This window comes from Trichoplax adhaerens, genomic scaffold (assembly GCF_000150275.1).
Source record: "Trichoplax adhaerens TRIADscaffold_3 genomic scaffold, whole genome shotgun sequence".
Classification (NCBI taxonomy): Eukaryota; Metazoa; Placozoa; class Uniplacotomia; order Trichoplacea; family Trichoplacidae; genus Trichoplax; species Trichoplax adhaerens.
In genome coordinates this window covers 457433-471003 of record NW_002060945.1, presented here as the reverse complement: position 1 = coordinate 471003, position 13571 = coordinate 457433, and the positions used below count along the sequence as shown (strand labels likewise).

Genomic DNA, 13571 nt, shown 5'->3' with positions numbered 1-13571 from the left:
GACTTTAATTACGTATGATCTTCAATGGCATGAAGCAATGTTGGAACCAAGGGTTAAATAGGAGTTTAGTATGAATGTCAATAATGGTTGCAATTTTGAAGAATTGGGATCCTACTCATGCAAGACGTTTTCGGTTCATGTTTCAGATGGGCCAAGTCCAGTGCAATATCAAGGACTACTACCGTAGACTAGACGAGTACTCAGTACTGTACGACTACAGCTTTACTACGGCACAGTACCGTGCTCCACTGGTACAGTACTGTACACTGTACAGTGCTTTTTATGGTCAGTCTGTCCCTGATTCTGTGTCACTCTTTACAGTACTAACTAGTGAGTGGGAGCAATGCCGTTGACACGCTTTAATAGTACACAGGGGGTATTTCGGGGGGAAACGTGCAGTACAGTACAATATTGACTTGCTAGGTCGGCAGCCATAGGCTTGTTTTGTTTGTTTTAGACCTTGATGGCTTTCTATACTTTATATAACATATGCGGTGCAGTATAAGTAGTCCGTGTCACATGATATACAAGTTTTTGTTTTTGTCCAGTGACAGGGATTACTCTTACTGCTTATTTCATGGATGAAAAGTGGAAACTAATGAAAATACATACAGTACATCTACAATTTGTAAAATTGTCCTATCCACTATTTTAGGTACGAGTAGAAAAGAAACCTTGCGATACTTGGTTCTGGTCATCCATTGTTGATAATCAACGTAAGAGGGAATATAAGCGCGTTTCCATACGCGATTTTGTCCCTTACGAAGGACGAGCGTCGGCCAATGTCAACCGTGATACTGAGACAGTGAGCCCAGACGCCCAAAGATTGGGTAGGGTGATCTGCAGTACAGTACCTGAACTGCGAGTTGTACCGTACCATATTGTACTGTACAGTATTCTACACTACTGTACAGTACAGTACTGTATAGTGAGTATACAGTACAGTGTACAGTACATTGAGCGCTGTACAATACGGTACTGTACAGTATAGTACTGTAGCCATGACACTGGCAGTCAAGGTGGAACTTACCGTGTAAGCAATCACCAAGCATGCTGTTTAATGAATACCGACTAAGCGTCTACAACACAATCCCACAGAAGAAAGACCGCACGACCAAAAGCCCACAAGCTACAGTTTATGACTCCGTCCTACTGTAGTGTACAGTACGCTGTGCAGTGTACTGTACACTACAGTTCACTGCAAGAAAGTCTGACTTTCGTCTAGTGTACGCACGCATAGAATGTCGTTTGCATTGGTCGAGTGTCACCGTCCGTAGTATGACGCTACTGGCAGTCTGTCACACGCTGCAAAATCTCCTTTTAGTGCGACTGTGTGACAATCGCCTTGCCAACTCGACGAGTCAACCTCCAGTAACACGGTCATAGCACCATATTGTGATCGGACCTGAGGACGACACCAATTACTGTACTGACGTTGTGTGGGAGGATTGCCAGTGTCCCGCTTTCAGCCTAGGCTTGAACAAATCCTTGATAGCCCAATTTCAATTCATTTTCACAGTAATGTAGGATCATTGTGGAGAATTGACGGAGGAAAAAAAAAAAATCAACCCGAGTAGACATTGACTAGCAGTCGATCTTTTTAAAATTGGTCGGTAGCGAGAGGAGGCGCTAGAGTGTGCTGCAATCGATGCTGCAAGAATAATTCTGATTACAACATTGCTCAATTGATCATTGAAACTTGTCTATCCTATCCTACTCAACTTCATACTACAAGAGTCAAACTTCAGTGGCAAGTGGTATTGTATTTTCACTAGGTTCTATCCTTGCCCGCCTTTAACAAGTTGGAATAAAATGCTCAATATTTCTCTTTAATACTATCCTATGACTGATGAAGTGATGTATATACATCGTCAAGAGTCTATCTGCTGACAAAAATCACAAAGAATCCAAGTGTTAAAGAGAGAAATTCGTCAGAAGCCATTTGCAGTCAGTCAAGCTAGCAGTGTAGCAAGCAGCGTGTCAACCTTCAACTTGATTTCAATTTGCAGTCCATTTCTATCCAATCTTGTTCAAAAATTATATTCTTGGTCAGGGATTTTCTTCCCTGCTAAATTCAATTTATTATTACACAGAGAAAAGAAAAACTCTTCCTTTCCATCATTCAACAAGGCAAAAGACTACGTGTATAATAACAACAAAAAAAAAAGATGAACAGTGAAGACGCTTGTAATATTCGTGTAGTATGCCGTGTACGTCCACTCAATTCGGCTGAAACGCATGCAGGAAGCGAATTTATTCCTAAATTTCCAAACGAAGGACAAATTGTACTATCGGTAAGTTGCCTATTCCCTCTACTATATAATCATCACACCATGGTAGTCAGACAGCGAGCGATATCAATACGCCCAATACTGCAATGGAGATTACAAACGTTACATGTCAATCTTCTTTTGACCTATACCAATGCCTAGGCCTACAGGATGACAGTAAACGAGGACGATCAATATAGTCCTTGACCAGCATTGGATTTTTACTCATGCTTCAACTACCCTACCCTCCTTGTACTGCTCCATATCCCCTTTCCATAGATCGCCATCAAATATCATGACAGTACTGTTATCACAATTCATAAGTGTTCCCTAATCGGTACACCGATAAAAATAGACATCATCAATCATCATCGATTAAATTGATGATTGATTGAACTTACAGTACACATACGGTAACCTACCTGTAGGTTAAGATTGCCCTTGCCCTTCTTTTCATGTCTTACTACTTTTAATTGAACAGAAGTTAAAATACCCTCCCAACTCCTTGATCATTGCAATTGTCATCAGTATAATTGATCTTTTTGGACATTGATTGAGCGCGATCTTACTACGTAATCAATATAATCTTGCAAGATTTTACATTCTTGATAATTTCTAGCTGTGCCACCTACACGTTGAGTTTACTTAATTAATGCTGTTGTTGTACACGATCCAATGCCAATGGACTGTACAATCTGCTGTCAGTCTGCGATCACTTTATCGAGATTGAATATCCTCTTCTACCGACAATTCATTGTAGTTGCTAAACGATATCATACTCTACGCGTACACCAATCAAAGAAGTCACAAATGATCGCTATACTGTACTGTAATAAAAAGCAAAGATTACCGCCGATTCTTCAACAAGATTGTCTTGATGTTACGAACATGACCTACCATGTGTACAACCTATACTGTGCACATGCGATGCATTAATATTCACTTTACGGGACGCTGTTGAATGTTGATGCTCCAAATTTGTAAAAGACTTCCATTTCTCATGTTCAAACACATCAGGGCCTTGTACAGTACTCTATTTTGTTGTAGTCCATTTTGGAAAATGTGACATCCATTAAACTTATCTATACGAGTACATATGGCATGGAGTAGATTGCTCTCGCATACCTTATCATTTTTTTATTCTTTTTTATTCCGTAATGATTTGGCTAAAGAATCGTATTGATCCCTCTTCAATCCCAACCGACGCTTGTATTTCCATGTCAAAAAGAAAATGATGGCAATGTAAACTGTATAGTGTACTTCGATCAAATTTTTCTTCAATTACCCAGCAAGATACTAGTTATCTTTAGCATTTATATGTAAATTGACTTACGCAATCCGTCAATTATATTTCAAAAATCACCATTAATATAAACCTACCTTAATCTCTGTTTTCTATATCAGCTTACTAAACTACAGTACTATAACTTAAGAGATATTGAAATTGGGTTGAAATGTCATCGCAGTAATTACTACTATACCTACGCCTTGTTGATGGTTTCATAACACTATGAGTATGATTTAATTACAAGATGACAACCATTAAACTTGATAAACTATGTTATATTTTACAACGTTCGTTGTAGTGTTTATCCGGGTAGAATAAAAAGTCGATCGGTAAATTTTTATGTAGCTATTTTAATAGTGTTAGGTATTACTGATTGAGCACATTTCATCAATGGGATTCATAAAAGTACGGTCATCTTTATTGACTCACTAAATATCCGGAAAAATATCCTTATCATCTTTGATATTGCATCATCCTTACTCTATCTTTTACTTTCCTTTTTGGAATAAACTATTCGACTGACTTTAGAAACTTTACGGATGATGTAATTTTTCATCCACACTTCAACTCTACGGTACATAAAACACTGTAATCGACACTAAAGGGAGAACACAATAACTAAGATTTATCTCAAGTATATAACTATTAATCCTGTCTAATCAATTATTTGTCAATGTAGTCCATAACTTTCTACTTGAAAACTGTAAAATCTTAACTACTCATCAAATAGCATAACATCTATCTTGACCTACTATATAATATTCTTTTTAGGGAAAAAGTTTTTCTTTCGATCATGTTCTTAACTCAAGTACGAATCAACAGTCAATGTATGACATTGCCGCTAAGCCAATCGTCAAAGGTACGACAATATTTCCTTGTGTACTAAATTGCTTAATAATTATGATTGTTTCCTCATCATTTATGTGTTATTTTTATATTTCACATGTAATAATAATCTCTCCTTGCGTAAGAACACAGTATAAAGTATCTAATATAGGTTTTCTGTATGTTACTGTTATGGTAAATTAGTTTTTATTTTATTTAGCTTCAAGTTGAAGCCAATCCCTTTGCTTTAGAGTATAATTACAAGATTTATTTTTCAATCTATCACGTTAGAATAGTAGATCATTCTGTACACTATATAATATATGACGATCGTTTTCTGATCGATCGATTCTGTTTATTTTGCTCCTCTATCGTTTACTCTCATCTTTTGACGACTGTACTTTGCCCGAGATTACAGTAATGACTACGCTTGTTAAGCTTGAAATTATACCCAATCCGTATGTTAACTTAGAAAAAATGAGATTTGATACACGAAAATGAAGGAACTGCTGTCGTCGATGCTAATACTATTACTAATAGCTATATAGTTTATTGCTACATATATGTTAATACTTATACAGCAAGTCAACTACAATAGAATATGCTGTTGATTAATGATAATTTCAAAAGTTATACTTTACAACTATTAAGAGATATTCCAGCTGAATATGTTTGCAGTATACGTTTACTTATCTCTTAACAATGCAACGTAGACTTGAATAAAGTATTGCACTATTATTATTCTTTCTTTATACTAAATCCTGCCCAAATAGCAATCAATAGTATTACAAGACTTATTTTCTATCAAAAATTTACTAAATCCTGTATTTCTTTGAAACCAAGTGGATACTTAAATAGTGTAATTAACGAATAAAATATTTACCGTCCATATCGTTATTGCACTTAGCCAGTGTACCTTCTAATATGAAATTAAAAGCTTTAGACTCTGTCGATTATCCAAATTATCCTCTTTTTAACATTTCCATCACCAATACAATTGATTACTTCTCAATGATAATTGATGTAAAGTTTTCATAAAAAATACGCATCAGCCAATATGATATACTGTAGATCTCTTATATTATTATACGTGTATATATTGCACTATACATATGACGCATACAAGCAAGCTAAAAAGCTATTATTTTTATTGTCTGTACTATATTATTATTTAGATGTCTTAGCTGGCTACAATGGTACCATATTTGCCTACGGCCAAACTTCTAGTGGCAAAACACATACGATGGAGGTAAGTTCTGAAAATAATTGGCCTAACTATTTAAAGTACTCTATGAATTTAGGATGAATGATATCAAAAGAAAGTCGACCACAACATTATATTTTAAAATATAAAAAAATTGACGTACTGTATAAGCTCTTGTATTATCATAGTCTAATCTACAGCATTCAGCGATTGTAGTGTTAGGATTATGCATCAATGGAAATATTTATATCCATCCTTCATACTTATTCTAACTACTGCTATAAAAATTCATTTCAATACTCGCTCTTTACTTGATGAATGAGATATAAAATTGTTTATTGCAACCGTAACAAGCGTTTTTCATGTCATGGACATTGCTTATAGGGAGTCATTGGAGATCCAGAATGGCAAGGGATTATTCCTCGTATTATTGGTGATATTTTTGCCTATATTTATACCATGGATGAAAATCTTGAATTTCATATTAAGGTTAGACTTACTGAAGCACTTATTACTCAATAAGAACTTTATGTCGACTTAACACATACCGTAAATACAGCTAAACAATTATACTAACTTGTATTCTGTGTAAAATTTTATGTTTTCATCTGGTATCTGAATGTAGGTTTCCTATTTCGAGATTTATATGGATAAAATTCGTGATCTATTAGATGGTAGTTGACTTCTATCGTCAATAACTATTGATATTGCTAATAATAAATCATTAATAGTTCATAGAAGATGTAAAGTCCTTTACTGATATGTAACTATCACTAATTGAAGATAATTCGTATTTATTTACAACAGTAACTAAAACGAATCTTGCGGTCCATGAAGATAAGAATAGAATTCCATATGTAAAGGTAATCTGCGGTATAAAATAAACTGACTTTTACCAGCAATTTTATATTGACCAATAGTTCATATTAATTCATGTATAGAATATAACGGAAAGATTCGTTTCCAGTCCAGAGGAAGTATTTGAGATTATTGACGAAGGAAAATCTAATCGCCATGTAGCTGTAACTAGTACGAAATGAAATAGCTCTTATATACCATGACGTAGAGCATTGTTATTAAGACTTTAATATTTTAAATTCCTTATTTTCTATGAAGATATGAATGAACATAGTTCCAGAAGCCATAGTATTTTTCTAATCCACATAAAGCAAGAGAATGTTGAAACTCACAAAAGTGTACATGGAAAATTATATCTCGTTGATTTAGCTGGTTCCGAAAAAGTAAGAAATAGTACATAATTTTTAGAAATTTAACTACTAAATGGAAAGCCAAATATTTTTTTGCATATATAAACTTCAACGTATACCGTAATAACAGGTTAGTAAAACAGGGGCTGAAGGTATGGTACTTGACGAAGCCAAAAATATTAACAAGTCACTTTCAGCTCTAGGAAATGTAATTTCAGCTCTTTCGGAAGCGACGGTACGTATTCAATAACTTCAAGTAAGACAAAAATATTTGTTAAATCATAATTGCGAAACTTTTAGGAATTTATCGCTGAACTATCAAAAAAGTAGATTGTGCGGTATAAAGAAATTATAAGTTCTAATAACGTTGTCTATTAATCTTCTTGCTTTGATAAAGAAATCACACGTTCCGTATCGCGATAGTAAGCTAACTAGGATTTTACAAGAAAGTCTTGGTACGCGATATTCGCTATTGTAACAAATAATAGATAATTAATTTGATGTTGAGTAACATAAAGAACGCATAAGATAGAGAAGAATTCGATTTCTGATGACCATATCTTTCATCATATCTATTAATATAGGTGGTAACGCTCGTACTACCATAATCATTTGCTGTTCTCCATCGTCTATTAATGAATCTGAAACTAAAACTACCTTACAATTTGGTGCCAGGTAATATGAAAAGATATTTTGTCGCATGAAGGGTATAATTTTAATATTGAATTAATTACAATTATGGAATCATTGGTATTTTACCATGTATTTACCGTGTCATTTTTATTAATCAGAGCTAAAACAATCAAAAATAGCGTGAAAGTGAACGAAGAATTACCAGCTGGTTAGTTTGAGTTATTTATACGTATATATGGTTAGGCGATTGAACATCAGAGATCAATTTATTAAAATTATATCTAACGCATTTTACTTATACCTATAATTCTTTTGTAACCCTCTGGCGATGCAGAGGAATGGAAGCGAAGATATGAAAAAGAACGAGAAAAATCTTCTAGAATTAAGCGCGTATTGGAAAATTATGAACTAGAATTAAAGAAATGGAGGGATGGTATGCTATTCGATTTTTTGATCATAAATTTGTGAAGTTTCGTATAGATAACTGTTATACGATATTTAAGCATTAATTCATATTATAAATAGCGCAATGGATTTTTATCTCTGATCTGTTACATATAATCCAACAAAAAATCTAGGTGAAAATGTACCGGTAAACGAACAGGCCGGAGGCAAAGACGAAGGAAAATTAACAAGCAATCATTCCACATCTAAAATAAATATTGCCGATGCATTGGGTGAAAGTGAAAGAGTCCAATTTGACGAAGAAAGAAACCGACTTTATGAACAAATTGACGAAAAAGTATATTTAAGAGAAGCTTTGATTGTTGCTTATTATGGAATATTTTAAGTAAAATATTGCTATATATTGCGTACCCAAAAATACAGTTATATAACTTTTTTATTCATAGGATGATGAACTTAATAATAGAAATACTCTTATAGAGCAGCTTAGAAGACAATTGGAGGATAAAGACGAGGTATTATATGATACCTAAAGGGACAAGTTTAGTTACATTACATCAAAGTAACGAGGTTCTCATCAAATTTTTTAGGAATTTCACTTAATAAAGAATGAAAGCACTAGGCGTCAAGCGCAAATAAACGCGTTAGAAGATGAACTACAAGACTCCAAAGACGAAGTTAAGGAAGTGTTGAACGCGTTAGAAGAGTTATATGTTAATTTTGATGAAAAGAGTCGACAATTAGAAGTAAAATCGCAAGAATACGAAAAGAATCTTGAGGAATTAATGGGCATTAAAGTATGTTATATAAGATCTGTATACTCGTTGAGGTACCGTTTATATGAACATAGTTAATCAGTAAATGACGCGACTTTTATTTAGTCTAAGTTATCAAATATGGAAGAAAACTTTGAAGAAACAAAAGATACCGAAAAGAGATACAAAAGAAGAGTTACCGAATCAATTAAGAACCTATTGCAAGATATGGTAATGTGAAGATATTAACTAGATTATATGAGGCACAATGACTTCGAGACCTCAAGTTACAGTTAGGCCATATTTCAATCAATACAAGTAACCTCATTATTTTCGCTATTTTTCAAATCAGCATGAGATTGGAGACGTTCTTCAAGACGAAGAATTAAAGGTATTGTACATAAATAGTAACTAAGTTATTGCTGTAAGGATCGAAAGCACCTATTATATATTTTTGTTTTGTAGTTAATCGACAATATTAATTGAGCTTTGATAATGTACTCTATCACAGACTGCTATTGCTAAGGACTCTGAAAAAGTATCTGATGAAGAGCTTACGTTAGCTCGCTTACATTTCGGAAAAATTAAAGGAGAATTGAAAATTCTTGTATCGGTAAACTTTACCTCTTACCTATAAGTTAATTTACAGTTAGTAATATAGTAAAATTTCGAAACGAATATTTTGTTTTATACTACGTCTTAATAAGATATACTTTATTTCTTCAGAGAAATCATACAATAGAATCGGAAAGAGCCGAACTTGAGAAGAAATTGAATGTATCTGAAGCGAACTTATCAGAAAATCAATTGCTTCTAACTGAGGCATGTTTTTAAAAATTGTAGTCCTGTAGTGATTTTGATAACTAAAGGCTATTTAAGAAACTAAAATTAACATAAAATTTATAAAACAGTATGAGGAAAAATGTAAGTCACTGTCGACTGTGGCAAAAGATTTAGAAGCTAAAAAACGAACCATGGATGAAGAAATCGATAACTTGAAAGAAGATATATCCCGTCACGAGTCTGATGGTAAGGAAGATGATGTTATGATCGATGAGATTGCTTTGCAATTACGACGATCAAAGCGAATTTTGTGTATAATATGTGCGCACATGTTATCATGTATTTACATTATATATTATTGATGGTATTGCAGTACAAATGAGAATAATGGCGTTTCAGGATAAAGAGCAAGAACAGGCGGATATATTAAAGTCAGCACAAGAGATAAAGGTTATACTCTACGTGTATATAGTAGTTTTTTGCCGACTGTAAATTATAATCAAATTTTAAACTGTCCATATTAGGATGCTGTGCAAGAAAGAATGGAACAACATAGACAAGAGCATGCCAAACAATTGGCTAAATTACGTGATGAAATTAGTGCTAAACAAGAGGATATTGCTAATCTGGAAGAGTACGTGCATCACATTGTATATTTCTCATCTGTCATACAAAAATAGATATAGCGAAATATTTATGATAACTTTTCGATATAGTACCTTACGTCAGAAAACATTAAAGCAAAACCAACTTCAACAAGAGTTTGCAAAGTTAAAAGAATCCGAATCCCAAGCTGTCGCGAAATTGCGTGATTTGAAGTATGATCTTTTCATCCCTAAAATAGAAAACATTAATATTTTTATACTTAATTATCGACAATTTTTTTAATCAAAACTATTAGCTTACAATCAGAAAAAAGAGAGCAAGCAAAAGCTGAACTTCTCAACATTGAGGAAGCTGTGGTACGTACTGTATTACAAGCTTATGCTCCCATCTAAATGTGTTATACGATGTGATATTAACTGATGTAATTTATTACTATAGTCGAAAGAACTTAAGCATTTACACAAACTACGACAGCTATTTGTAGCTGATCTGCAAAAGAAATTAAAGGTAATTCGGGTTGACTCTATATTACTTGGACCATTATGCATTTTTGTTGAAAAATTTTTTTATTTCCTATATTAAACCTTCTCCTGTTTAAGAATCGTAATGGTGATGATGACGGTGAAGAAAATATCCCCAGTGTCCATAAACAAAAGATGTCTTTTTTAGAGTCAAATTTAGATCAATTAACGAAAGTGCACAAGCAAGTTAGTCCTAAATTGGTTTCTCAGTTTAGAAATAATTCAAAATTCTATATTAAACTTTCATAGTTCATAACTCCATTCACTTTCATCTTTTAAGCTCGTGCGCGACAACGCAGAATTGAGGACAGAATTACCGAAATTAGAGAAAAGATTAAAAGCTTCGGCCGAAAGAGTAAAAGCTCTAGAGACAGCCCTAAAGCAATCTAGCGAAGCTGCTGTCAAGGAGAAGAAAAGGTACGCGATATAACCAAATTCATTGTGGTGAAAATATAGCTAAACTTTACATATCCATAAGGACTTAGGGGTATACAATGTATTATATAGATTTGAGCTTGAGATGCGTCGCCTGAAAGAAGAGCATGCCCGTGCACAGCAAGGTATGAGTAGTGATATAACCAAATGTAGCTCCGATATAAATGTCATTACGGATCAAGACGATGCTCATTTCGATAATAACGGACTAAACTTACCTTTTCCCACTATTTAACAATTCTAGCAACCATAAGCAACGTAAGAAAGACTAGCCAAGCTAATATTGGTACGTATCACATTAAGTTATGCAAAAATAAGCGATCAGGCGTAATAACTTGTTTAAATATAATCTGTTACAGTGAAGCCTATCAGACCTGGTCAATCCTATTCTACTTCATCTCAAGTTACGGTAAAAGGTGGTGGTAGCGTTAGTTATAGCTCGCAGTCTCATTTAACTCCGTCAGAAAAACCAACAAGTAATTCCGCAAGCGGCTATCAAAAAGTGCTAGATCGGCTATCAACAAAAAGCTCAGTTAGTTCACCGCCAACAAAACCTATAATGGTTAGCAGTGGTTTAAGTCCGACCAATCCTGTCAGAAAAAATACCGGTAGTGAATCGGCGTTTCAATACCCTACGGTAACAACCTCATCGCAAAGTGCCATTCAAAGGCCTCGGAAAATAAGTAACGAAAGCATATCGTTTCAACCTCCGACATCAGGAAGCGCTCGTCGTCCGATTATACAAAACCCAGATAGCTTTGGAACATTTAAGACAATTAAGAGCGATCCTCATATAAAGTAAGTAATGTATGACCTGCTATTCTTTACAGTAAATGCAGCATAATCACAATACGACTAGAGTTTGCATTCATAAAGTTCGATGTTAATACGGTCTCAACTCTATTTCAGGAAAAGCCATCATATTAGTATGAGCTCTCTGGCTACTGTTCAAACTACAAGTCCTATAACTTCTGTCAAGGCAAACAACTCTCGATCATCAACTCAACTTAATCAACTCGGAATTGGTAACAGTATAACCGTAGATCCGAATTATTTACAAACAAAGCGCGCTTCCAGTAGTAGAGTAATGTCAGCAGAAGAAATAGCTGCTATCAAGACTCGTGACCGCATCAAAACTCAAATGGGCAATCTAACATAACGTTATCCAGACGACGAGTCGGTACCTAATGTGAATCAATCTTAGATAAAATAAGCTAATTCGAATTAAATGCTTAAATGACTAAATCCGCTAATCTTGATGGTTGGTGAAGTTAATCGGCGTGTCTTGCAATGAAATATAATTACCATTATTAAATAGGAACATAATTTTTAGTCCAAGAAAATATCTGGTCTGCTTTCTTGCTTTATGATGACAATTATATCAGGCAAAAAATTGTTACTGATACCCTTGTAGGGAAAATTTTTCATTTAAATAATGCTAGAATAGCGTTCTTTGCAAATTTCATGAACTGTTGTTACTTGCGATTCATATATTCATATGTCTAAAACTTTCATTAACAAAGCGATTTAATTTATAGTGCTCAATTACTAGATATTATTTTGAAAATGGGGATAAGAGGCTGCATTTAATCCGCTGCTGCTCACAATGAAAACTTCTTTGAAGAACTTTTTTATCTTAGGGTTGTTGTTATCAATCTGACAGCACTAATCAATACTGCTTAATTCTTTATGGTTTTAAATATGTATGTATGTATGTATATATATATGTATTTATATATATAATATATATATATATATATACGTATGTAAATGTACGTTAGTGTACAGAATTTTAATATACAAGAATATTGAAAGAAATACCATTACAATGCTAGAGCTACCTAAATATATACTTACAAAGTCGCGGTTAAATATCTACGACTAGATTCTTTATTCGCTTGAGCTATTTTTTTCCTATTTTAATACTGTTTGAACAGATTTTGGGTAATTAGAAAATTCCTAGAAAACTTCAATTTTATTATAAACGCTGGTATAAGGTGTATTAAATTTGTTACTGTTAATGATTCCGTTGCTGATATCAACCGGAAGTTATTACCATATGAGCCGAAAATAATGGTAACATTATCTAGTACCTTTACTAATGTTACCATAGAAAGCTGCCCGTGATTCTCTTTAGACAGCCAATAGCAATAGGATTATGATTGCATGGCTTTGTAGAGACAAATTGATATAAATAAAAATACGCTGATTAATTTCCATGTTGATTTTAAAGGGTTATTTTACAATTTCTACAATTATTTCTGATATAATCAAATCCATATTTCCCATACTCGTACTTCCAGTCTTTATCATATTTTAATATCACTGTCGATTACAGGGTACCTTAGATTTGCCTGAATGACGTAAGTATTGCATCATGCGAACATTGATTGATACGTAAATCCAAATAAATAGCCTTTATCATTTAGTCGTTATGATTAGGTATCATACCATAGTTGAACGCAAGGGCCTCTTTGATCGTAATTGTAATAATGATCTTCGATACTTTATAATATATAGTTGCAAGATGTAGCATGCAGTGCTTTCGATTACTATTTTAATTAGTTAGTAGACCATGTACATAGATTGAATTTCAAATGTACTAATAAGGTAAATCAGTTCATTTTCGACTTTGTCA

The 13571-nt window shown here is 33.8% G+C and overlaps 1 protein-coding gene across 1 annotated transcript; it reads left to right on the top strand.

The window, feature by feature from the left end:
- Window positions 1–2168: 2168 nt before the first annotated feature.
- TRIADDRAFT_54045 (uncharacterized protein) lies at window positions 2169–9422 on the top strand (the record flags this gene model as incomplete). The annotated part of the gene is made up of 20 exons (XM_002110745.1): window positions 2169–2294; window positions 4330–4417; window positions 5559–5632; window positions 5972–6076; window positions 6213–6261; window positions 6395–6450; window positions 6529–6616; window positions 6704–6828; window positions 6926–7030; window positions 7193–7250; window positions 7380–7470; window positions 7587–7636; window positions 7763–7861; window positions 8007–8170; window positions 8280–8348; window positions 8424–8630; window positions 8715–8819; window positions 8941–8979; window positions 9100–9201; window positions 9315–9422. 20 exons carry the CDS (start codon window positions 2169–2171, stop codon window positions 9420–9422), a joined length of 1908 nt encoding a protein of 635 aa, XP_002110781.1.
- Between the last annotated feature and the right edge of the window lie 4149 nt (window positions 9423–13571).